At 58.6% G+C, this 25682-nt stretch overlaps 4 protein-coding genes across 4 annotated transcripts in view; 2 read left to right on the forward strand and 2 right to left on the reverse strand.

Moving 5' to 3' along the window:
• Positions 1–53: 53 nt before the first annotated feature.
• On the forward strand, positions 54–1127 carry VOLCADRAFT_117335 (uncharacterized protein; the record flags this gene model as incomplete). The annotated part of the gene is made up of 4 exons (XM_002949599.1): positions 54–98; positions 180–269; positions 460–632; positions 982–1127. Coding segments are annotated over 4 exons (454 nt in total), but the record flags the coding sequence as incomplete, so codon positions are not given.
• Positions 1128–4663: 3536 nt separating this feature from the next.
• Positions 4664–11028, reverse strand: VOLCADRAFT_90098 (uncharacterized protein; the record flags this gene model as incomplete). Its single annotated transcript, XM_002949707.1, has 6 exons — positions 4664–4957; positions 5260–5521; positions 5917–5975; positions 7419–7619; positions 8533–9125; positions 11022–11028. 6 exons carry the CDS (start codon positions 11026–11028, stop codon positions 4664–4666), a joined length of 1416 nt encoding a protein of 471 aa, XP_002949753.1.
• A 681-nt stretch (positions 11029–11709) lies between these two features.
• VOLCADRAFT_59532 (uncharacterized protein) lies at positions 11710–15636 on the reverse strand (the record flags this gene model as incomplete). The annotated part of the gene is made up of 9 exons (XM_002949708.1): positions 11710–11865; positions 12353–12515; positions 12913–13048; positions 13562–13721; positions 14422–14495; positions 14708–14757; positions 15137–15204; positions 15338–15409; positions 15595–15636. The coding sequence occupies 9 exons, from the start codon at positions 15634–15636 to the stop codon at positions 11710–11712; spliced, it is 921 nt and encodes a 306-aa protein (XP_002949754.1).
• A 526-nt stretch (positions 15637–16162) lies between these two features.
• The window catches only part of fap47 (uncharacterized protein), a gene marked incomplete at both ends in the record, with an annotated part of 34493 nt that continues 24973 nt past the window's right edge, over positions 16163–25682 (forward strand). Inside the window, 15 exons of the mRNA XM_002949600.1 lie at positions 16163–16342; positions 16593–16742; positions 17567–17712; positions 18101–18317; positions 18708–19268; positions 19439–19570; positions 20111–20263; positions 20620–20835; positions 21241–21450; positions 21994–22233; positions 22785–23024; positions 23448–23571; positions 24042–24217; positions 24616–24798; positions 25133–25421. Coding sequence (XP_002949646.1) covers positions 16163–16342; positions 16593–16742; positions 17567–17712; positions 18101–18317; positions 18708–19268; positions 19439–19570; positions 20111–20263; positions 20620–20835; positions 21241–21450; positions 21994–22233; positions 22785–23024; positions 23448–23571; positions 24042–24217; positions 24616–24798; positions 25133–25421 — 3217 coding nt within the window. The remainder of the gene's footprint in view (positions 16343–16592; positions 16743–17566; positions 17713–18100; positions 18318–18707; positions 19269–19438; positions 19571–20110; positions 20264–20619; positions 20836–21240; positions 21451–21993; positions 22234–22784; positions 23025–23447; positions 23572–24041; positions 24218–24615; positions 24799–25132; positions 25422–25682) is intronic.

Below are 25682 nucleotides of genomic sequence, written 5' to 3' on the forward strand. Positions count from 1 at the left end.
GGCGCCTCGCCGCGCATGATTAGGTCCAGCGGACGAAATATTCTTGCTGAAGAATGGTGTGGTTCCACTGCGAGGACTGCGGAGATACCATAAAGAAGGTCAATGTTACAAGCTCACACGATTCACTTGCCAGGCTGGCTAACCGACTTTAACACTGGGTGTCGACTTACCTCGTGCAGCCGAAGCTCGTCAACCACTACCGTTCATGCTCCGCGAGCCGCTTCTCGTGCGTTGATTGCCTTCAGTCCTTCACGCGAGCCACTGTAAATGTAAGATCGACAGTGTTGCGACGGCGGCGCCGCCGCATCAATCAGTCGTCGTTTGCCCCTATGTCTATCCCTTCCAATTTTGGATGAGGACATCGCATTGCTTTTCGTGGTTGCTTCGTCTGTCTGCGGTAACTCGGACTTGTGCCCTTTTGAGCTTTTGCCGACATATCCTTCCGGGCGTGCCTTGCAGGGCCACACAACGTGTGTCACCGAACATGAAAAATATGCTCTTGCCGCTACCAAACCCGGCGGTTTCGCTGCTGGAGGACTCCCGGCTAACCGGGAAGGCGGATCCGCGGCTGGCACCCCCGCGGAGCCCACTGGGCTCGAGTTTCTTTCCACTAGGCCACCATGGAAATGCAGGTACGGATTTCAGCTAATGCTATCTGATGGTGATTTCCGCTAATGCTATCTGATGGTGATTTCCGCTAATGCTATCTGATGGTGATTTCCGCTAATGCTATCGGGTGGGTGAAGATGTCCCAGTGGTACTCCAGCCCGAATGCTGACGCATTCGTGCTGGAGTCGCAGAGTGCCACCCTCGCACCTTGAGCTTGTGTTTCTCGTGCGCTCATAGTAGGACTGCTTCAGACGCCTTTTATGGGTCCTTTTCAGGACCACCTTAGAATATGTGTGGCAGTGATCCTTCATCTTCTTGTTGGGTGATAATTCATGAGTTCATGTCTACTCCGCGTCTTTCTACGACCCACAGCGTATGCAACGTCAACTGCACCAGTCGGGAGACGCTCATGAGCCACGGCGCGGGCGTAAAGCACAAGCGACGCGCCCGGGCAGCCCTTGCAGCCGTAAACGGCGGTAATAATGGCCATAACGGCGCTGCGCCGAATGGTGGCACAAGTGCTGCGCCGACTGCCGGACCGAAAGCACCGGGAGCAGCAAACGAGGCAGCCACCGGGAAGCGTCGAATGGCACAGAGCAGTAGTAGCAGCAGTAGCAGCTCTTCCGATGATAGCAGTAGCAGCGATAGCGAGGCGGAAAAGAAGCAATGTCAGCCCACCCTTAAGCGCCAGGCAGTTGGCCAAGGGGCCAAGCCAATTGCCGCTACGGCCCCTGGTAGTGGCAAAGGCAAGCCCGCCCCTAGCTCCTCTTCCAGCAGCGGTGAAAGCGACAAGTCCTCAGATGACAGCAGCAGCAGTGACAGTGACAGCGACTCGGACTCTCCGCCTGCCAAGAAAACCAAGGCGACGGAGCCAGCCGCAAAGCCACATGAAGCTCCCAAGGCGGTCAAGGGTTCCAAGTCCAAAGTGGAGGCAAAGCCCGCCAAGGCAACCACTACCAAGGGTTCTGCACCGAAGCCGCCAGCCTCCGGGTCTACCTCGTCGGATACCGATTCGTCGTCTGCAACGTCATCGGAGTCAACCTCCTCTGAAGACGACGGCAAGGACAGCGATAGTGACGATTCGGGCAAGGCGGCCAAGCGGTCGGAGGGCCTGAAGACGACGGCGGGAGCGGCGGCGACGGCCCCTGCCTCTGCCAGGGGCCTAGGTTCCAAGCAAGCGAAGAAACCTATACCGGCGGCTGCGGATAGCGACCTGACTTCGTCTTCCGGAGATGAGAGCAGCAGTGACTCTGAGGACTTGAGGAAACCCGCACAGGCAGGCGCCACCAAGCCTGCTGCCGCTGGTGTTGCGACCGCAAAGGCAAAGCCGCCTGTCCACCCGGCTCCCAAGGAGGGGCCTTCTCGGAAGACGCGACACAGCAGCAGTAGCAGCAGCTCAGACGACAGCGATAGCGATGACAGCGACAGTAGCGATACCTCTGAGGATCAACGACAGCCGCAGGTGCCCGTTGGCAAGGCCCCAGGAAAAGGCAGCGCATCTGCTAACGCTGCTGCTGCGAAGGCCGCGGCCGTTCAAGCGGCAGGCAAGGGCAAGAAGCGCCCGGCTAGGGAATTCGCCGAGCCTGTTAGCAAGGACAGCAGTAGCAGCAGCGATGAGTCTGCTAGCAAGGACAGCAGTAGCAGCAGCGGAGAGTCTGCTAGCAAGGACAGCAGTAGCAGCGGTGACGAAGGTGCCATAGTCAAGAAGACCAAGACAGGTGGGCTGAAATTGCCGATTTTTCCATTAACCGTCTCTTGCTGTCCACTTTGCGGTTGGCCACCCCTATCCCGTTGCTGTAGCTTAGGTGCGTGGACGGCTTCACGTATATGTTCAGCGTCTCTAGAAATACAGCCGGGCTGTCCAGCATATAGGACTTTCAACAGTCCACCGGGCTTAGAACTTTACCAGCTGTCCAATTTTGGGGCGGTTGATTGCCGGGGTAGCTATGGGACCTGTCGATGCCTTTGCATCTGGACATGTCGGCCTCGCGGATTGATTCCCGCAGAGCTGCTGGCGGAATTGCTGAACGGTCCCAAATTTGACCAGTTGTCGTCTGCGATCCGAGAGGCGCTCGACAAGAGGGGCGTGGTGAGGGCGCGGGAGCGTATCGAGTAGGCAATTGAGGACACTACGTTTGCATTCCCCGAACGCGTAAACGATAACAACAAAAATGCAAGTTTTTGTTGCCTGATCTCTGTCGTGTATGAATGTGTCTGCCCTACCCGTGGCATACGCTTGCTCGTCGTTGCAACCTTCGCGTCCTCTATCCCCCTGTGCTGTTTGCGCAGTTGGGCTCGGCAATCCTGCTGCGACTCGCCCTAAAGGTCGGCGGACTGTCTGAGCAGGACATGCAGGACTCTGATCTGGAGCTTGTGCGGCGGCAGGTGATGCGGTGCCCAGTTCGTTGGGCCATAGCACTTCGGGCTGCGAGGTGTTCGTGATGTCCAGTGACTCTGCGGCGCTCCTATGTCTTCGAGGGGAGGAGGAATACAATGGGAATGACTCGTGCGATCTTTCGCGTCTGCAGGGTACCTGGCCCGGGCCCGCGTGTACCTAGGCTAGTGCATGTAGGTGGTAAATGTTAGTCGACAGAAGTGCCTGTGACCCTACATGTCCTATGTTTACATTTGCGGGGCTTTCCATGATGCACCTCCCCCTGAGTCCCAATAGATGCACACAGCCATGTCCCGCGTGGGCCTTAAGATCACATTCCCGTGGAGCTCGCTCCACACATGGAATGCAATTGAGTCATACCCGCGCTAAAGAAACGTAGACAGGGGCGTGTGCGCGTTATGCGCTGCGTCCCAGTCGACCGCCGCTGCCAGCATGACGCTCCCGCGTCCCCGCCCCGGTGCCGGCCGTCTGTGCTAATTCATTTCAACATGGGGCGGGCGCTGGCTCGGACAACATTTTCACGTGCATTCCTTCATGGCTATTAATGAAACAAAAATGCCTTCATTGCGCGCCGGCTGCTGCTAGCGAACCGGAGCAGACAATCAAGCGGCCATCCGTTTGTCATTAAACCAGTAGCCATGCATGCCAGGACCTTGCTGCGCTATATCAAATTTGACGCGCCATGATGTCCCGTGTTTCCCGATGTTGTCCCAAACCCCGCAGTTGGTGGCCAAAGGGGTGTGCGCCCTCAAGGTAAAGCGGCTGATCAAGGTCGAGGCAAAGCGGGTTGCTGGGAAGCAGGGTAGCATGAAACAGGGTTACAGACCGGGCATGGGTCCTAAGTTCTGGAATGGTCGAAAGCAGGGTCAGGCCTTAAGTAAGGCGGGCAAGGTTGGGAAGGATAATCAGGTACAATAGTGCCTTAAATGGGTGTTGCGCACTTTTCGCGCAGCCAAAGATGGTTGAATGTTGCGTGTGGCAGGATGCATCGAGTGCCGGTTGTTGGATATGAGAAGGGACGTCGGCTTGGGATTGGTTGGGGGGCGCAGGCGGTACGAGAGGAGGAGAGTGTTATGACGATGAGGCGTAGCATGTGGGGAACCACAGGAGGGTGATGTGAGCATGTAGGTCTGATGTTTTTGCGAGAGGCGTTGCGACGGATGAGAGCTTTTAACAAGGTATTGATGCAGACAAATTTTACGTATGTGCGTTAGTGCATCTTCTTGCATGTGTGATTTAATTGCGAGCAATGTGTATAATGTCCTCCCAGTGTGTGCATATCATCATCGACCACACTACTGAGACGTCCATGAATATGTTTGGAGGCCCAACAGGCCCAATGCGTAACTCGAAATAAATACCAGCTGTGTAAGGTCGTGCGTCCAGGCGCCTTCGAAATTTGCCGCATTCACGGGGCTGTCTACAACATGACCTGATCAACAAGATCACCTGAACCTGGCACAACATATTTACCAGATTTAACACAGACCTATCCTGCGAAGCTTATCTCACACTGCAAATGGCCTCGCGCGAACACCATTCACCCTTATAAACTCCGCAATACACTAAACCCTAAACACAATACATATTATTGTAGCCGCCGAGTAACGGCAGAGCCGTTACCACATCACTGCCGGGGTGCTGCTGCAGCCCACGTAGCTACCAAACCCGGGCTTCGTCCTCCTGTCCGTTATCGCCAACGTTATTGCCACTGCTGCACTTGAGCCCCGCCAGCAGCCGATACAGCTCACGGGGCGAGTCGGTGAACAGGCCGTCAATGGCCGAACGCGGTTGGCGGTTCCCGAGCCTTGCAGCATTAAACGAGCCATTCGCTGCACCCCATATCCTCGGCAGCCCGCTTCCGAGCACCAGTGGCGAGATTTCGTCCACCCACGTCTCGGCCCCGGGCAGCAGCTGCTCCCGTGGCGCGGGCTTGAACACGGATGCAAATACCTGCAGGGTTGCCGTTGCCAAGGATGTTCCCTAGTAGGTGGCCGGCAGAACCAGTCCCTGCATGGCACGCGTACTTAGCGGCACCAGCTACGTGCTTCCAGAAGATCCGGGAACACGCACAACCACGTTAGGATGGCAAACAAATCAGCGCGACAAAAAAAGGAAACTGACAAGTGGCAAGCAGAGCTTTTAAGAAAATCTGTACCGTCCCCAACCACGGCACTGCAGAATTATGCCCGTGCCTCACTAAGGGGGCCGGGCAAGGAGTGCAGCTGTTTCTTCAGGCACCAAGCACACTTCACCTGGAGGCCCGCATGCCGCATCGCCTGCAATAGCTCCGAAGCCATCAGCCCCGGGACCGGATCACTGCCAAGGCCCGAGCCCGGGTGCTCTGGCGCTGCCGCTGGTACTGTCTCGGCGTCCTCCAGCGCTGGCACCTGCTGCCGCCGCCGCAGCAGCTGCTGCCGGGCCACGGCCACCGATCCGGCATAGGACCGGATACGGACCAGGCCCTGAGGGCTAGTTGCGCTATCCCAGCTCTCCCCGGTATCCGGAATAGTGGGGCTGCAGGGAAGTCGGCAGCCGGTACGCCAACATGAAGGCCGAGGAGGAAGATATCGGGACGGGACCAGGCAGGATGGCGGGGATAGTTTGGCCGCGGGTCTAAGGGGAAGGGGCAGGTGTGTGCCCTGGGCGGCTGGGACATGGGGCGTTACAAATGGCATCGGTGCCGCAGGCTGACTGCACTCTTGCTCGCGGCCGCCGCCCCGCGGTTTCCCCTGTTGCGCATTGGTAGGCCGCGCGCGAATGCCCTCGCTCACCCATACATAGGGACGCATTGCCTGCAGTAAGGACGGCCACACTACCAAGAACGCACGACACTCTCGTGACACCACACGGAAGGCCAACCTAGAGCCGGACCGATCTCGACCCGGGAGGAGAGGTGCAACGGAGCTCACCCCAGCACTTGCGTCAGGGGGGAGGACGTCCGCTGTGCGAGGTACTTGAGGCTGCCGGCCTGGAGAGGGAGCAGGGCAGGGCCGGAGCTCAGCAGGGCCGCCGCGCACGACATTCAACGGAGCAAAGTGGTGGGATGAAATCCGTGTGTGTGTGTGTGTGTGTGGTGGTAGGGTGCATACTGCCGTAAGCTTACGGAGCTGGGTGCAGTCTGTGAGTGGGGCGCAGCTTCTGTGAGGAGGGGGCTCCTGCCCGAGTGAGCCCCCCGACCCCGGCATGCAGGTCCTCTGCATGACGTTAGCTGCAAGGTGTAGTAGGCAGGGTGAGACAGCCCGATCGGGTCCCGACAGGAATGGCACTTGTCCTGAAAATCCCGACAGGCTTTGAAAATGCTTTCGGGCGGACCCGACGAAAAAGGGGGAAAATGCCAAACGGCCATCGGGAGCCCCCGTCGGGGCCCGGAGGGCCCCCGTCGGGGGACCCGACATGGTTAGGGGCGCTAGGACCACCCGATCGGGTGCCGTGGGTCGTCGGTGGGCCCTTCGGCGACGGACAGCTACAGCGATACATAATGGCATTCATAAAAATATAACTGGATGGAAATATGTAATGTAGTGGTAGCATTCTTTATCCTTTGACTCTGGCATTTATGAGTGATGGGGATCCAGAACTGTCCAGTGAGTCTGGCAGTGAGGTTGCCGATGAGGGGGAGATGTTCCTCTCCAGTCCTACGGTGTCTAAGGGTGTCCTTGAAGAGCTCGGGTTGTGATGCTCACAGGCAGACGTGCAGGCGTGCATGTGTTGCTGTGTGTGTGTTTGTTCGTGCATATCAGAACTGTGAACTGTAAACTGAGAACTGGAAACTGCGCATATAAAATACGAATAAATGTAATTTCAAGCGGCACACAGCGAAATTTCGTTCTTGCGTCACCCGACAGGTTTTGGGATGGGCTATCGGGGCACCCGACAGAAATTGAAAGATATGCAAAAACGCTATCGGGCGGGGCCGACGGGCATGGGAAGGGGAAAACCGGCAACCCGACCATTTTAGGAAGGTCCTGTCTAACCCTGGTAGTAGGTGCAACGGGAGGCAGCAGGGGAAAAGACGAACCACGAACGAGTGAGATGCTGCTGCTGCAGCAGTGTGGCTCTAAACTCCTCTCCTTGACTGCGGGACTGCTGAAGGCTGCGAGGTGGTCCGGCGTGAGGGGCGACGAGTCATTTCCCAGTTGCGTGTGCGGGGCTGTGGACCGCTCCGTGGGGCGCTATGTGCCAGCGGATGCTGGTCACCCCCTTGGCCCGGCGAAGCGGCCACAGCGATTAACTGCCGTCACCAAAACCCAGGGCACTTACCCCTCGTCTCCTTGCCAGCTTTACTCACTAGGGTCGGTTCGTCCGGCACAACAACATTGGCAACATGGTGTACCGTGGATGTGCCGTGTGCGGGTTAAGAGGAAAAGCTCTTGGGCCCTTTGCACAGGGAACCATGTGCATGCGGAATTACCTCGAACGCCATGAGGTACGAGGGCCGGCGGCGCCAAGCCTCGCTGCCGTACGGTCCAGTCGCGTAGCCGTACTGCTGCAATAGCCTCAGCAGCTCGTCCTCAAAGGTGGTGTTCCGGGCCCTCAGCTGGGGCTCCAGGACGGTGTTGTGCCAGGAGGCGGCCTGGATGTGGACCGCCACACCCACGGCAGGCTCGACGGCCTCCGGGGCAACGGCAGAAACAGCAACACGGGAGCCGCAACACGGGAGTGAGACAGGGAGTTGCTGGGATGTCGGCTGAGGAACTGGGAACCTCGTTAGCATGCCATAACGACCGAGCAACACACAACACGCGAGCCAGGTGAGTGGCAGCTGTCACCCTCGCGGCGCACCAGCAGTAAATGCAGGGCAGGGCAGGGCAGGGCAGCGGGCGGTCCCACCTCCCCGGAGGGACGTCTGACAGCATGTGGCACATGGGGCGGCGGCTTTGATCCTAGGTGGACCACAAGGCCCATCTGACGGCATCTGATGGCAATGTGTTATATACTATTTCTTAAATCTGGTCCTAAACGGATACATTTTCTGTCTGTTTTTTCCTTTTTCGCTTGGCACGGTTGTTGGACGAGTTTGATGGAACTAACTGAATTCCAACTGCCTATTTTGCCGCCTTTATGTCAGATTTATGGCTCCGACCTCTGGGTCCGACGGTGAGCAGGACGCGGTCATGGATGCCTACAAGTATGGGCGCCGCCTCAGGCGGAAGTCAATACTTGCAGAAGTATGGGCGGGGGTCGTAGCACAGGCTACGACTGGGACGCTGGTCCCTGGCTCGCGGAGCCCCGTCATCGATTGGAAGCATGGATTAATGGTACGCCATTCCGGGACTGGACCGCGCCATTTCGGAACTGGCTGTACGATTCATGAGATGGCTGCATCCCCGCTATTTAAGCGGACAAAACCCTTCCAATCGGTGTCTTCCAACGCCACCATCCAGTTGTGCCTTGGTTAGACACCGCACAATGTCCCCCTGGGTGCACCCCCCGATAAAACATACGCTGTACAGGGACAAGTGCAATCCCCTGCTGCTCCGGAATACAACTTTACGGTAGATACTTAGTGCCGGGTGTTCACTCACTGTGGCCATTTGCAGCAGGTCCTCTAAAGAGGCTACCCGGAGGTCCTCCGAGTCAGGCGGAGGAGTCACAGTGTAGACGATGTCGGACTCCTCCACCACGCCGATTGCCTCCCTCCCGGTGTCTTCACCAGATCTTGGAGCCCACGGCACCACACATTCCGCTGCAGCCCCCACTACCGCCGCCGTCGCCGCTGCTCCTTCTACTTCTGACGGCTCCCCAGCTGTTGCCGCAGCTGCTGCTCCCGTGGATCCCCTTGCTGCTGTTGCTGCTGCTGTTGTTGCTGTGCCAGCATCTTGTGGGAAGACCGCTTTAAGCCGCTTAATCTCTGCGAGTGTCAAATCCAATGCGAGGAAGATGGGCACCCCTTGACCAACATCACCGTCACATCTGCCGTCACCGTCACCGGCTTCCTCACTGTCGCCCCCGCCTTCCCCGAAGCATTGCTGCAGCTGCTCCTGTTGCTCTTGTTGTCGCTGTTGACGGGAGATGCGGGTCGATAGCACATCAGTAGTCTGTGCGATATCGGGCTCGTGACGGCACACAGGTACCAGATCCCGGCTCAGTACGACATCACACTCGATGAATCGGGCGCCTGGCACACGGATTACAGGGCAATGAGACAGAAGCAGCGGGAAGGGCAGTTGTGGCTTCGAATTACATGTCGCACAGGCCGGGGGCACCTCCTGTCATAAAAAGATGCCAACCAACAGCGCAAACAGAGGAACACAAAGTGGATGGTGACACAGTATGAGCCTTGGCCCATTGTAAAACGGTTGGACATGTTCGCGCGATGAACCTTCCTTCCTGGTCATGTCGTACTCTCTGACCTGAGAAGGGGAGCCACGTTGGCAGGCTCGCTATACAAGAAGTTCGTCCATAATAGCTGAGGGGGCCATGGACGGTCAATATCCGTTATTGTGGCGCCGAGTGAGACTGTTGATGTCCTCTCTCCACCTCGTCTGGGCTCGGCACCCGCGCCTGAGCGTGATGTACCTGTTGGTCTCCCAGACCTCCGAGAGGAAACTAGCCACAGCCCGTCCGCCATAATAGCACACATCTTGCGTCCCCGAAAGCTAATGCCCCCATCATATTAACTTGAAGCCTTTGGTAGGCTGGGCATTCACAAAAAACATGCAGCTCGTCCTCGACCACACCGCAAAGCCTGCAGGTGTGCGCGCGGCACGCTCGCGATCTGTTAACATCCGGTTCCCAACAACCTAATCTGAAACGCATGAGCACCTAGTGCAATAGCTTAGGCGACACAGCCCCGGTGTGAGCGAGCCACACCAGCTGTGCTCCCTTTCTAGGAAATGCTGCCATCCAGGAGGCGGGGGTTTCGGACGGGTACCCCGGAGGTGTTCTCTCATCTCGGCTGCTAGGGCACCCGGTTCAGCGGACCCCACCCGATACCTTGCTCTATTGCGGCTCGGTACGAGCCAATGCTGTGTTCCGGAAAATCGCCTGACGCGCCTCTGTACGCCATGACGAATGGCAAGTCATCCGTCTGGTCGCCGTACGAAGCGCGAATCATGAAAAGAGATAAGTTATGTCGTGGTTAACACCACAGATGGGTTGCTATGATTCACAGCTTTTGTCGTGGCCCTCACCGGAAGGAAGCACGCGGCGTCGCTGCTCGCCCGCGTGCAAGGTAGCATCAAAACGCCGACCAGAAGCGGAAGAGCATTTTTTGCCACGACATACATAGACGTATAAAGTCGTAACATGTTTTTGAGTAAGTCGATGCGCCCTGGTCCACAAATCGTGCTACTTGATTGAAGTTGGGCGGCGCAACATCGTCTCTGTCAGCGATCGTCTTACGATGCAGAGATGCCAATCAGGTAATTTTCAATAGCTGAATCATGGCATCTCAATTTCACGCAGTCTACCGGTTTCATGCTGCCTCTTCTTCAGCTTGACTAGTGCCAACTACCTATAAATTCCGGACGGTTGGTCGTTGCCCAGCATTACCCATCGCTGCACCGTACAAGTAGCAAGCTTACAACTGGCAAGGTCACCGCTTGAAAAAAGCCTGCAATCCAGCTCGGGAGCCCGCACATCCCCTTGCAAGAAACTCCGCGCTCCTGCCGAAATGAATGGTAGCCCCGCTTTTGGCAGTTCTGATGCTGTGGTGCTGAGGCTACATGTCGCCCAACGTAGAGCCCTTGGACCCGCAGGCACATCCGTGCTTAGACTTTTACAGTCAGCTGGCAATGCCCGTGCTAATTCCCGGAAACCTTATTGGATTGGTCTTTCGAAGCGCTTTCAATTTGCAATGGAAGTAGGCCGCCATGAGAAGGGGCATCGTGCCTCGGTGCAGAGCGCGCACGACACATATCGCGAGTTATTTGTGTTACAGCACACTGGAGGCGATTTTGTTGTAGAAAAAACAATCTCACAGCGCGCTCCGATATACCCGTTGACACTATATCTACTAATACTACATCACTTCGATCCCTGGATAATAGTCTCACACCGTCCGGCAGCTCACCTTGCATAAAACTCCAACGGTGCGCTCAACCTGCATCTGCATCCTCACATTCCGGAAGTGGCCAAAAGCACCACCACAACCACTGCGCCACCACTGCCTTTCGCCAAGCGCACCGACCAACACTGCATCCATCCACCCACACTCGCAGCTGCAAGTCTGTGTCAAAAAGTCTTCTGGACCCGACCCGGCGCTCAAACTGGCGCACAGATGAATCCGAATGTGGCATGGATCAAGGAGATCTCAGCTACATGGAAGGCATTGCGACTTGTGCGGCACGCATCCACGTGTATAGGTGCACACCCCTCCATCAAAATGGCCACCGAACCGAACGCACCGATACCCCACCACCACATCCTCCCCAGGCAATCCAACGGTCCTGATCCTGCTCTGCAATCCACGCAACCATCCACGCGCGATGGCTGAAGCCGGCGAAAACCCTAAGTGACCTTCCCTGGACCTGCACAGGCCAGACACACAAACATACACAATCCAACTCTTTCGACGCGTAGACGTACACACGTGAAGTTGCGCATGCGACATCTCCTGCCACGTGGCTCAGTTCATTTGAACAGGTGCCTGTTCCCCGCTCGCCATGCCGCTGCCTGCACACACTCCGTCCCCTGAGCCCGACCCCCGCCCGGACCCTTAAATCCCCCCTTGCTTATGCCCCACCTTCATCCACTCCCTCTCACACGCCCTTGGCCCGCATGCGTGCCTCTCTCTCTTCGCGCTGCTTGAACCACTCGGCGCTCCTGTCCTTCTCCAGCGCCTCTGCCAGCAGCCGGGAAGCAGAGGGGTCCCATACGGACAGCTCCCGGAAGCCCGCATCACCCACGAAGCAAATCTGGGTCGGGTCGAGGGAGGAGAGGGGGGATGGAGGTCGGCGGAGAGGGCAGCGAGCGGAGTGCGGTCGAGCAAGGCAGGCGGATGGCGGTAAAGGCAGGCAATGAAGGCCCCTTTCCTGGTGGCACATACACAGCCTCCGCTTGCAGGTACACTCACACATATAGGAGCTCACCGTGCATGTAGCTACAAGGGAAGCAGCCAGCCCCGCTCGCCCGGAAGGTAATGCACGCCGTGGCTTAGCACGACGATGGTACCCCCATTCTGGCATAAGTTCCTAGAGGTGTGCGCATGAAACTAAATCAACACACTTGCACACTCAGCCAGGTGCACAGTCACCCGCTGTTCGCGCGCAAGAGCAATTCTACCACCCAGCGGTGTCCTCTTCCACTGCGGGTAGGTCCCTCAAGGACGTCCCTCATGGGGGGAACACTGCCCACCCGCCGCCACCTCAATGCGGGGATGGCTGACATCTCCCCCCGCCCCACCTCGTGGCCGTCCGGGTCCTGCAGGATCACCACCTGAACGGTGGCCTTGCCAGGAGTGTCGAGGGACACGTACGGCGTGTGTACGGTGTACCCAGCCGCCCGTACATCCGCCTCAAGCTGCTGTAGCTGCTCCCCTGGACAGGCGAACGCCACACGGCCGAAGCTGCGGATCGCGGTGTGGGTGCAGTGGAGTGAGTTTCTAGGTGTGTATGCCAGTCAATCAGCAGGTCGGTTGGGTGGTGTGAATTGGAAGGCAAGGGTAAGAAACGAAAAATGCGGCTGCGGCTGGAGAAATTAAGGACCCATGTGCGCTGCAGGCCTCCTGCTTGGGGTTAACACTGCCATTCCCATATTCACCCCTAATACCCAGCACAGCACGATAAAACTGCACCAGGAACCCCCCTCTCCCGATTCCTCGTCCAAGGCTCAAACGTCCCCTTTACCGTTTGCGCCTGCGGTTGTTTCCTCCCTTAACCCTCATTTATCCTCAACATCCCCACTGCAGTTCAGTAACAGCACCAGCAGCAGCGTCAGCACCGGGGCGTCGGGTGGTAACTCACGCGGTGCCACGCTGCAGTGGCTGTCCCTGCGGCAGCTGCACCAGCCTCAGCTCGCACTGCCCAGGTCCGCAGCTGAGGAGGGCCTCCCCTGGAGCTGGCCGCCGCGAGGAGAAGCCCAGGAAGCCCGACCAGAAGGCTGGGGAGGGCGGCGCCCCGGGTAGTGCGGCCGCGCGGGAGGAGACAGGAGTTGCGACGTGGGAGGGCCACCGGTCAGACGGCGAATCAGCAAGGACGGAGTCAGCATTGGCGGCGGGAAAAGGGGCGGAAGGGAATGCAGCGGCTAATGAAAACTTGGAGAGTGGTGATGGATGATATGGTGTGAGGTTAGTCTGAAGGCCGAAGGGGTCCCAGGGACAGTCCAGGGAGGGGGCCTAGGGAGGAGAATATTGGGAACGCTCTCGTAAGTGTACATACACTCCGCCCCACACGGTGTAGACGATAGACCCTTCAGGAATAGCCAGGAATAGCAGGCAGAATCCCTGAACTAACCGCCAACCGCCCACCTGCCCACCCTTCCTACGCAGTGCATCCGTCGGCGCTCTCCAGATTTGCAGTCCCTTTCAGCCGTCAGCCGTTAGGAAACCCGAAGTCACATTTCCCAATCTTAACCTCCGCGAGGGCCCCCACTTCCCGCCGCCCCAGCACCCACCTAGTGACCTCTCCAAGTCCGTCACATGCAGCCTCAGCTCCGTCATGGGGCAGGGCGGGGAGGACGGGGAGGAGGAGGAGGGGCCGGGCAGCTGGGGTTCTTCGTCCTGCACCCAGAAGCGGTAGCCATCAGGCGCCGCCACCTCAACGCAGGGGACCTGCTCGGTGGGCCTGCCTGCCGCACCTGCATCCCCCTGGGGTCCCAGCCCGGTGTAGTCCACCGCCGTTCCAACGCCCTGAGGTCCCAGACCAGCCACACGGAGACTTTGGAGGTATTTGGCAGGTATTTTTGGTACACCGGAAATGCGGTTTAAATGTGGCGCCTTTTAGCGAAATATGGGCAGGCCCGTGTAGTCGCCGGTAGGCAAGACACAACCTTTTAAGCCTGGCATGTATCTGTCTAAATATGTCGTATCTACACATCTGGGGCATAGACGTGCCGGCGGGCTGAGCAACGGCTAAGCTAAACATGGTGGGGTCTTCATGCTGGTGAGACACAGCAGCAGGCAGAGCAGAGGTAGGCAGCGAGGAGCGGCGGTGGCCCAGCAATGCAAAGAGCTCCCCTTTCCCCTTCCCCACCCAGCCCCATCCTCATGCCTAGTACATGCTCACAGGGCCGGTCGGGGCCAGTCAGGACAGCACCTGCTGCCTCCCAACCGGGACAGAGCTATCGGAGGGAGGAGGAGCGGCTGCCTAACTCCCCCAGCGCCAGGTCAAGCTGCTGCCACGTTGCTATTGGGCAGAGAGGTTGGAGCAGAGAGAGAACGGCCGGCTCTCCACCCGCCTAGCCGACCAAGCTCCCTTAGCGCAGTCACTAAGCAGGCGGCCTTCTGGCCCCCAAGAATCTCTTGCCTTGGAGACTATATTGCCGTACACGCGCTTGCTGCGGATGGTGATGCCCATGTAATCGTTGCCCAGCTCGTATGACTTGACACCTGTCGGTTGTAAGGTGGTTGGCCCCAACGGGCGGGTATTGAAGACGCCAGCAGCGACGGTGCACTCAAGGCCGGCTCCGCCTCGGAAGCCTTCCCTTAGCCACGATCCAATTGGAAGCGGTACACTGCTGTACAGTCTTTCATCCACTGTCGGAGTCATTTACTGTACATAAGATCACATGGCCTCGAAGCCCCTGTAGTCATATACGTACCGTAGTTGTACGTCAACTCCAGCACGAAGTTGTCGTCCTCGGGGCCGTACCTGCAGCGGTGAATTCCCAGTGCAACGAAAAAGGGAGCGGTCCAGCCAACAACTTGACCAGGGCACCAGGGCCGGGATGCCACACACGAGTGCAGGTGACAGCTGATGGGCCTACGGGTCTGCCGCCGCGCCCAAGCACTAGTGTGTCCTCAGCGCGCCAATTTAGCTTGGGTCCGGTCCAGGCTTGGGTGCTCGAGGGCCAAATCCCAGCGCCCAAGCCCAGCCCTGGGCCCAGCCTAAGCTAAATATAACCAGCATCATATATTAGGCCCGTGCCAGCTATGAAATGGCCCCTGTGGCCGTAGGGCATGTAAAGGACTTAGAAAGGCCCTTTCTCTTGCGATGCAGACAAGTCCGTTGACCATACTAGATGCCTTACCCGATCATGGTCTTTGACCACATGCCGTCGTACGGCCCGTTGCAGGCCGCCGCACAGCCCTCCGTAAACTGCATACAGCATACGGGTGTCCAGGAGTGGCCCGTATGATGGGAATGCGTTGTGTCAGCAGCGACAGCAGGTCGTGTGGTGCCCCATTTCATATGGTGATCAGTGCGCTCAAATGCCCGTTTATATGCGTACCTCCTCGTGCCGCAACGGCTTCATCAGCAGGACGTCCTCATAGAAGCGAATAGTAGCAGTGCGGTCACCCACCTGGGCAAGCGTACGATACAGAAAGTTAGACGCGCATAGCGATGACGGAGCTCATGTCACGCCCTTGCCTAACGATGAGCCGCTGGACAGAAGTTGTTCTTCATATGTGTTTGCGGTTGGAAATGCGGTTGGATTTCGGTACACGATAACAGCGGAGAGGTATATAACTTGCATGCAGGATTCACCTTGAATACCCAATGGAGGTTTCGGCATGGAGTGGGGCCCATAACTTGCCGCGACAACGCTTGAGCAGGTACGTACTTGCGCCTGCCAGTGGTGACAGGGCGCTGAAATGCAGGTTGCCGCTTGCAAAGCATATGAGTACTCGTTGCACACTGCTGGAGCGTTCGTATGCAAACGCTCGAGACAAATGGAAAACATTGTACGACAGCCGTATTTAGGTATGACCACTAGAGTGTTATTGCATCAAACTGGATTTTGCAGAGGCCAAATGCTTTAACTGATGCCTGGATTATTCTACCTGAGCGACATGGCTTGACCACAGTATGGGACCTTCGAACAACACCATGAGTTTCACTTAGTCAATAGAAATGTTGTAACGTGGATTTATAGTCTGTGAAATATAAAATGTCGCAGCTTCAAGTATCCCCGCCTGCAATTGACTTTCCGAACGTGGAGCCGGGACAGGTCTTGAGCGCTTGGGTGACTGTAAAGGTAACATACTATTAAGGCGATCCCTGAAATTATTTTGGTAGCTGCCCGTCATTCGCGACGTGGGGGTGTGCGACATGCATGGCACCAGTGCGCTATGGCGTGTTCATTTTGTGTCGTCTTGCTGTGTACATGGAACGTCAGAATCTTGATGCACGAACGCGCACGGTCAAGGTTCGACCACCCAAATCCAAGTATTTTGTCCTGAGGGAGTTCTTCAAACCCACCTCCCTTGCCGGTGGCCTGGAGACGCGCTTTGAGGTGAGCATGCTTGGCGACGTTTCCAGCTCAAATGCTCAGCATAAAACTTATGATGAAGATTCCTCCCAATGCAAGGCGGTCCCAAGGGTCGTATGTTCTGTTGGGGAAGGGTGGTATCGCCTCATTCGCGCTGCATGCCGTGCTGAAGCCTCCTGGCACCGCATGCTGCCCGCCTTGCCTGGACCCCGGCCGCAGCCCCCTATGGTTCCAAAATTCCACACGTATTCCCCACGGACCCTGCTATCCACAGGTATTCTTTGATGGCGATAAGTTTGAGCCGGACCGGCAGTCCGTACAGGACAAAATTGTTATCCAGACGGAGACTGGCAGCTATGACTTGCAGGCAAGACCACCGGATAGCAGCAGCAGATGTAGAAAGGGAGGGCCCAGTATAGAGCAGGTCGCGCATGAGGGCAGGCTGAAGACTGGCCAGTTGCTGCTGACGTTAGCTGGCCCAGCCGCTCCTGCTGGAGTTCATCACATTAGGCGGCAGCGGAGAAAGCTGCAATGAACCCAAACAAGAGCATGATGTTTGACCCGTTAAGCCCGGAGTTGGATGGATAACAGCACTGGGATGGGTTCCGTCCCCGGGCACAGCTTGCATATCGGCCGCGTAGGGATTGGGGAGATCCAACCTGGGATTGGGCCCTAGGAATCAGGGAGGAAGAGCTGGGTGCTGACAGGACGGAAAGCCATAAATGCGGGTTTTTTTCCCATCACCCGACTGCCAATGGTTCGGCGGCTGGGGGGCCGGTGAAGGCGGGCAGTGGCGTAGCAACATGCACGGTTGGGTACCCTCTGCTGGGGCCGAGCGTGAGGCCCGTAGGGGTGCTTAACAGCGGTGAGGCGGATGTCAGCAGTGGAACTCGAACCCCGTGCTCATGCAGCCGCCAAAGGGGAAGGCGGCTTCTTGCGGCAAGGCAGCTTGGGAGCATTGGCGAAGCCTTGGTTGAGCTGGGCAAGAGATTCGTGTAGAGGGCACACGTGCTCGGCAGGCTGACCACGGGCACCCATGGGTGTGCTTTTCTTTTTGGGTCGCCACGCACATCTGTTCAGCGAACACACCACCCAACTCCGCGTGGATTGTGTAGACTGTGTTTCGTGGCAGGAAGCGCCGTCGACGCTCACTATGCATTCATGCCGCTGCTGCACACGCGCATGTGGGGTTTGCCGACTGCCTATGCGACCATGGCCGCTGCACCCGCCGCCTCGCCCGCGCCGCAGCTCAAGGCCACCGCTCCCAAGGCCGATGTGCGCATCCTGGGTGACCTGATCATGGGCCTACTGCCTAGCGACAGCAAGGCGTCTAAGACCATCCAGCTGGTGAATGATGGATCCGCACACGCGTCTTTCCGTGTGGAGTGGGACAGGTGGGGCATTGAGCGCGGCTGAGCGCCAGGGGGGGGTTGCGGGGTGGGGACCTGCTGAGGAGGTTGGAATCGTGCGCTGGGACCCATGGACGAGGTCTGGGAGCTACGGGTACGTGGGCCCAAGATGAGCTTGTGGCAGGTGTAAAGCGCCAAAGGTGGCGACGGCCGGGTCTGAGGTATGGGTATTGAGGCGTGGTGGGGCCGCGGCAGCTTAGCTGGGTCAGTGCTGCACGCGTGTAAGGGTGAACTGAGCAAGTCAAGGGCGGAGGAAACGTAATGATTGGATGTCAGTGTCATATGGGTGGGTGGTTGATGGTGTCAGTTGGCAGGCGCCGACGCCCCTTCCCTGCCTGCCTCTCCTGTGCCCCTTCCCAATCCCGCTTACTAGGAACCTGCCCATTATTGTCGAACCCAACATCGGTGTGGTGGACCCGGGGGGTCAGCCTGTGGACCTGACCGTGACCGTCACTGTGGGGGACGCCGGTTCTCTGGCCTCGGAGATCACGGTGGTGCTCGGATCCATCACCAAAAAGGTCATGTTTACTGCTACCATTATAAAGCAGTCTTTTGACCTGGTGGACAGCTCGGGAGCCATTCTGACTGAGGTGAGGGAACGCAAAGTCCTGCGGGGCCAGGGGCTGCGAGGGCGTGGCATAGGTTTTATGAAGGGCCTGGGGATGGAGGATGCAGGTGCTTGCACGGCCTGGGGATGGTAATCACAGATGGGCTGCTGGAGAAGGCAGCGTGCACGTACTCCCCATGCGACCCTCCCATCGACTCCACCCTTCCTCCTCCGGGCCTTCGCGTAGCGCGACGCGGTGAAACGGGCGCCCTTCCGCAATCCTCATAGACCTACTACCATGCTCTAGCCGTGACGCAGCGACGGCGGCATCCTCCCACACCCCTTCCGTTCCCTCGCGGGTTCCAATAACCGTTCACCCCGCGCTTGCCATGCCGGCCCCTGCTCGCCGCACCCCGTTCACTCCCACCCGCAGCTGGACTTTGGCAGCCTCTACTACGGTCAGACCTCGGAGCGCGAGGTGACCCTGTTCAATAACGGTCCCGTGGAGGCCCGCTACATCATCAGCTACGGCACCCTGGCGGAGATGCGGTCCAAGGTGGATGATGAGGCGGCCGCCAACGCCGACCCCAACGACCCCTTTGCTGACGTTATCATGGCCGCGCGGCAGCGTCAAAAGGCACGAAATACCGGCGACAACCCCTTCCACGTAACGCCGCTCAGCGGCGTCATCGCGCCCTACTCCAAGGCCTCTGTCAGCGTGCGATATACGCCGTCGGCCCCCCAGGCGGGCAAGGGCTTCACCTGCCTGGTGCCCTCTTCCGACCAGGCACTGCGTACGTTCGAGTACTTTGCGGTGGTGGAGCTGCTGGGGCTGCCTACCAAGATGAAGCTGCCCATCCGCGCACGTGGCATGCCCGGTGGTCTGCGGCTGTCCTCGCAGGCGCTGGCGTTTGGCGATGTGGCCACCCACAACTGGGCGGACCAGCTGCTGGGCATCACCAACACCAACTCGCAGATGGGGGCGAGGTACCAGGTGGGTGTGTGGGAGCTAGGCACCGCGCCTTTGAAAGCATAAGAGATCGCTTCCTAAAGAACATCCTGCGCTGCCCTTCTTCTTTCACTGCGCGCCCTCATCCCAATCCCCACCTCTCGTTTGACCTTACCTTGAACCCCACTCCTGCATGTCCTCACCCGCGCATGCAGATGATCAAGTCCACCCCCTATTTCTCCGTGGACCCCTCCTCGGGGAGTATCCTACCGGGGGGCAACATACAGGTGGTGGTCAGGTACCACCCCAAGGCCATGGGAAAGCACAAGGGGACGATACCCATCAAGGTGCGCAACTATCGCCGTGGGGGCTTCCCGAGCCGCCATGACCTAGCGCCCGAGTGCGGTGGGGTGGGTGAAGTGATCAATTAATCGTCGCGCTTGGGCGATGCGCGATGTATAGGACGCAGGATCCTAGGTTAGTCGCGAGGCCTAAGCCGAAGGGCGGAATCGTGTATGCCGCAATCCCCGGCTGTAAGAAAAGAAGGTGGCTATGGACTATCCGCTCGGTCTTCTCCTTCCCTCTCTCTCTCACACACACACACACACACAAGCAACGACAATTCAAAGTCTGCTAACCCCAGGATTCCTTGGGAAACAGGCAGCTGAACAACGATTCCACCCGCCCTGTGCCACAGCTTATCGCACGGTTCAAACTCCAGCTCCAGAGAATGCTGTCCCTTGCATGTAGTGGCCTGGAGAGGGGACCGGGTTGCTGAGTGCTTCACATCCCCGTTGTGCGGCTCGTACACACACACACACCCTTTCACTCCTTTCCTCCTAACTGACGCATCCGTCGCACCCGCAAACTATTGTGGCCTGTTTCAGGTTCTTAGCGAGCAGGGCGAGGTGATCCAGGAGCTGGCCCTGGAGCTGTCTGGCACCAGCCTGCGCATGGGGGAGAAGGATTCGCTTGTAGGAGGGACGGACAAACTGCCACAGGACTTCGAGCGGCCGCGCAATTTCGTGGACGATGAGCAGGTCCGTGGGAATGGGTCTGTCAGGGGGAAAGGAGCAAAGCCGTCAGTTTTGGAGAAGTGTATAATGACCCGAGGAAGAAGGGTTGAAGGCGCGATGTTGGCTTCAAGGTAAGGCAGTTACGAGAGGGACGGCAGACTGAAGAGTTGAATCTGGCCACGTGCTGGGCTCTGCGTTTCATTACATGTTCGCTAGAGAAGATCAGGAAACTTTACGCTCAATGCCTGAACCTGAAAATCCCTAACTCCCTGCCACCTTCCTTCCCTGCCTCACTTTTCCCATCCCTGTCCTTGCCCGAGTCCAACCCTAACGGGCCCCCTCCTCCCTTCCTCCGGGGCTTCACCTCTGTCCTAATCCAGGTAATGCTGACCACATTGGAGGCCCGGAAGAAAAGCACCCGGTTACTGACCAAGACCTGGGACAAGCCCGAGCTGGCGGATGCGTACAAGGAAACCTCCACCAAGGAGACCATGTCGCGGGCGCAAGCGGCGGCAGCAGGAGCGCACAAGGAGAAGTACACGACCTTCATGCGCGCGCAGCGGACGGCACGGGAGGAACAGCGCAAAAACGGACGGGTGGGTGGCGGCACGTTAGCCTAAGAGGAGGTGGTGGGGCTGTGTGTTGACTATGGGCCGGGCCCTTCCGTAAAACACGAATGGCGGGGCGGTCTGCAGCGGCAGCGACGCTGCGACGCATACCATGGCTGTCACGCCGCATCCAACCACTTGGCCTCTCTACGCGCGTCCCTTTCTCCGCACGACGCTATACCATACGCCGCCATACCTCCCGACCTTCAATCCACCCGATGTTTTACCTTCCCTCCAGTTCCTGATCTGAAATATGTTTTTTGTCCACCCGCTTCTCCTCCTACCTACCCCGCATCCCACCACTCCCGTTCACGTCGGCCCCACGTCCTCCTCGTAGTCCCCTCCTCCACGTTTGTCCTCTATTCTTTGGAATCCCCCTTCGTCCTCCTCCAGGTTGACGAGGACGATGTCAACCTGGGCATGGACACCCGCAGCGGCCTGCTGGCTCCGGAACCCAAGCTCAGTCGCACCGTGGACCCGTTGTGGAGGGTGGATGCCAGCAAGGAGGCCGCACCACGCATGCTGAGACAGCTGGGTGCTGCCGATCTGGAGGGGGCGCATCAGTGGAAGCCGCGGCCGCAGTCAGAGCAGGAGCGAATAGACGTGAGCGGATAGGGCCGGGGAGGGAGGCGGAAGGGCGGGAGCGGGTGGGCAGGCTGCCTGGTCGGAAAAGAGGTGTGGCACATGCGTGTCGGCCATCCTGGGCTGGGCGTTAGAGGGGTCTCTGGACGTTAGGCTGGGCTGCCGAGCCAACGTGAGTTGCAGTGGGCAGCCGCTATTGGGACCATGGCGAGGCGAGGTAGAGTGATGTAGCGGAGCTGCAAGGGCTCTGGGACAGGGAACATGGAGTCACATGGAAAGCAGCAGAAGTCGCAGGCCAGCGGGAGTAGCACGGCCATCGCACCACAGGTCACAGGCTTTGCTTTGTAGCAAAGCTCACACCTTCTTTATCCTTACATTGTGAAATGCAAAACCTTAGGATCGCTGGCTGCTTCCGGCATTATTTGACCATCGTCCATTACTCTCTTTCCCCATGTTTCACACCGCTCCTCCCTTCCTTCCGTTGGCTCTTTGTGTCTTGCATGTGACTCCTCTCCTCCTTCCCCCTCGCCCCTCCCTCCTCATCCCCACCCGGTTTCCCGGCAGTGTTCCCGCGAGCTGAGCAAGGACGAGCTTGCCCGCCTGGTAGTGGGTCCCCGCATTGTGGACTTCGGCAAGGTGTCCATGGGCTCCACCAACACCCGTCATCTGGTGATGCAGAATACACTGGACGGCTTTATCAATGTGGTGCTGGACATCAAGCACCTGGAGATGCTGAGAGACTCACCTAGCATCAGCCAGGTCATACCACCGGGAGCTAAGGCGGACTTCCCGCTCGTGCTGCAGGTGGGGAGGGAGGGAGGGCAGGGGTTTGGGGACGGGAGCCGCAAGGGGGCTGGACGGAGGGAGGGACGAAATCGGTGGCGGGAGAGGGAAGCGCATGCAGAAATGGCGGCCGGAGGGAAGGGGAGCGGAGGGGGGATCACGGTGGGGCTGCGCGCAGGGTTATCGCTTCGGTGGACAGGACAATGGTGGCGTGCTGGAGTGGAGGGCAAGGAGGATCAGGTCTTGATGCAGGCGGAGGCAGCGGCGGCGGAGAGTATTCTGGCGATGAAGGGTGGGAGGAGCAGGGTTGCTCCGAAAGGTCGAAAGGCCCGAGTTTGATATGTGTTAGTGGGATGAAACAGGGGCCCTCATTCCTGAGCCTCTGCCTCTTGCCTGCTGCTCGACGAGTGACCAGCGACAGAGTGCTCGACGCCGCCCGGCCAGATCCAACAGCTTATACACCCCACGCAGCTCCTGTCCCACGCTCCTGCTTCCAGGTCCTCCCTCCAACACCCTCCACATCCCTCTCTTCACCTCTGCCTCCCAACATCCCCCACCACCGCTACCCGCAGGCGAGCGAGATCCGGTCCGTGAATGAGAAGGTCGAGTACGTGGTGAACGGCAACCACGTGCTTTCCTTTCCTCTGTCCGCCGACATCGTGCCCGTCAACCTGGACTTCTCCGCCGAGGACCTAAACTTCCAGTTCAGTCTGGACAACTGGGACGAAGCGGTGGAGAAAATCCTTATACTGGACAACCCACACAAGTTCCCAGTCAACTTCACCGTAGAGTCCACCAACACATGCTTCCAGGTGAGGCTGGGGCAGAGATTTAGGGGAAAAGGCAGGCGGACATGAGCTTAAGGGAAGGGGTACCGGGCTAGGGGCTGCGGGCTACGGCTGGTTAGTAGTGTGGGGTAAGTGGCCTGAACAGCTCCGTGGCGGTGGCGGCAGTGGTAGCGGTTGGCATACGATGCATGCTTGGGGTTGCGTGCAGGCGTGGGGGTCAGTGGATGTATGTGGGGGTGTTGATGTGGCCTTCTATGGTGCGCATTGGGCCCCCTGGGGCGCCATTGCGCTAATTGCCGTGGGCTTATCAAAACGATGAGAAATACATGGGATAAGTTGTTTCAGCCCAACGGAGTGTGGGTCCGGTCTCCCCTATTCGGCGCATCCTTCACCGCCTGACCCCTCCCCATTTGATTCCATCCCCCCGGCGAAACCCCCCCCCGGCAGGTGTCAGCTGGTGGCGGCGGTATCATCCGCAGCCAGTCGTCCGTAGAGGTGGTGGTGCGCTGGGCTCCGGATATGATGGGACCTCCCAAGCAGGAGGGCTTCCTCATCATCAAGATGGTTGGGGGTGAGAGCAAGGGCGGGAGTCAAGTGGCGGGTAGCGGGAGGAAATGCCAAAGACGTGTGCGGCGACCGGTAGGGTGGTGGAAGACCTGGTTGACCAGGAGGAGGTTGACACTGCAAGGAGGGAGCGCCACTGGGAGATGAGAGCTTTCTTCCAAGGCGGGAGGGAAGGGGTTGGGAGGCTTCCCCATCTCCTTCCCTCAGCCAGGTGTAGGTACATACCACGTGCATTTTTGATGCCACGGAAGGGCACGCGGATGTGTGTTAGGGAAGTGACTTTTCCGCGCAACGCTGGCCCATGTCCCTCGTTTTACCCCGTGTGCGTGATGCTGCTAGCGACGAGCTGCCACAGAAGGCGATGATCTCTCGGTGAGCACGGAGATGCATCGCCTGACCCCGCGCGCAATACTGTTCACACTGTGTTACGGCAGCAATGAGGTCCCAACGGTTATGCCACCGGGCTCCCACACGCAGGCGAAGCCCCCAAGCGCATCTACATGACGGGCGAGCTGCCGGAGGGCAATGTGCGGCCCAAGGACAAGGAGCTGGTGGTGTCGGTGGTGCCTGTGGGCATACAGCAGAGCACTGTGCTGCAGATCAAGAACCACGGAAGCCGTGATACGGCCTTCCGCTTCTTGTCGAATGAGGAGGTGGGAGGGGGCAGGGGAGCAGGGCTGGGCGGAGCAGCGTGGTGGGCGGGTGAGGACGCGGTTGGAGCAGGGGAATGGGGGGTCCGCGGGGAAAAGCGTAACCCAGTTAGGGAATTGCAGCACGTTGCGGGGGTGACGCGGTGCGGCGGTGCTTCTTCCTTTCTCTCGTACTTAAGCTGATGACTGCATCCCCCTGCACGTTTTGCCATCATGCACTTGCTATCTCCCACACGGACGGACACCAGTCTTCCCAAACGAATCATCCCAAACGCTCATTAGTGACTTTTCTTGTGGCTTCGTCTCCGCTGTCCCCGGTGTGTTGGGCTCTGACCAGCTTGCCTAACGTGGTTCCTTTGGTTCTCTCTGCGCATAGCCCACTTTCCTCCCCCTTCCTGTAGCTGATCACCAAGCCCAGCAGCGGCCGCATTGCCGCCGACGAGACCCTGGATATCGAGGTGCTGTTCACCGCCAACGAGCCGGGCACGTTCCTCAGTTGCTTGGCGCTGGAGATGCGCGGCGGGAACATCGTCAAGATACCCTTCCGGGCTGAGGCGGTGGTGCCCAATGTGGAGATTGAGCAGGTTGGGACTAGTGGGGAGAGCGGGTGGGGCAGGAGGGAAGGGGAGGGCGGGCAGACAGGCAGCGGGATGGACTCCTCTGGCCGCCCAATAGAAGCCGTGGAGGAGGGGCCGTCCGTGGGAAAGTGGGACCGGGACGAGGAAAAAGGTGGCTACGCTTTCCTGGCGCGACTGGTCCGCTAAAAATTATTCACATTGACCATTCATCGCTTTTGACTTTCGCCCGAACCCAACCCTCACTACACCTACGAGAGCGCAGACCTTTCATCCATCTCGCTGCCTTCCCGTCCGGCGCCCAATCCGGGGCCCCTTACCCGTTCCCCCTTCCTTCCGCCAGGACGAGTTCAACTTCGGCTCCGTGTTCGTGGGCAGCTCCTCCCGCCTGCCCCTGACACTGCGCAACACCTCCCAGGTGGCCGCCACCCTCATGATCGACCTGGTGGCGCACCCCGACCTGCAGCTGCTGTGCCCTAAGGATGCATGGTCCACTGCCGAGTACGAGGCATGCCCGCTGGAGGCCATCGGCCCCGCCGGCAGCCAGGTGCTGGGAAGCCGCTTCGGCAGCGGGAGGGTCAGCCGTAGCGGTAGCAGGCGACAGTCGTCGTCGCTGGGCTTCAGGTCAATGTGTGAGTGCAGAGGGTGTGGGGCTGGGGTGGGATGGGATGGGGTGAGGTGGGCAGGGTATCTTGCACCGCGGGAACTGGGAAGAGCAGCCTGGGCCAGGGAGCGTGGTCGGGATATGTGCATAAGTTCAGTCGCTTCTTTACAGCTGAGCTGACTGCAGTAATTGGCTGTGTCACGGAATATGTAGGGCTGTTCCTGGGGAAAGGCAGGGCCTGCGGTTGGCTTGGGTGGTCGATATTTTTCCTTTGTTCTTGATATGGACG

The sequence above is a fragment of the Volvox carteri genome, assembly GCF_000143455.1.
Source record: "Volvox carteri f. nagariensis unplaced genomic scaffold VOLCAscaffold_15, whole genome shotgun sequence".
Classification (NCBI taxonomy): domain Eukaryota; kingdom Viridiplantae; phylum Chlorophyta; class Chlorophyceae; order Chlamydomonadales; family Volvocaceae; genus Volvox; species Volvox carteri.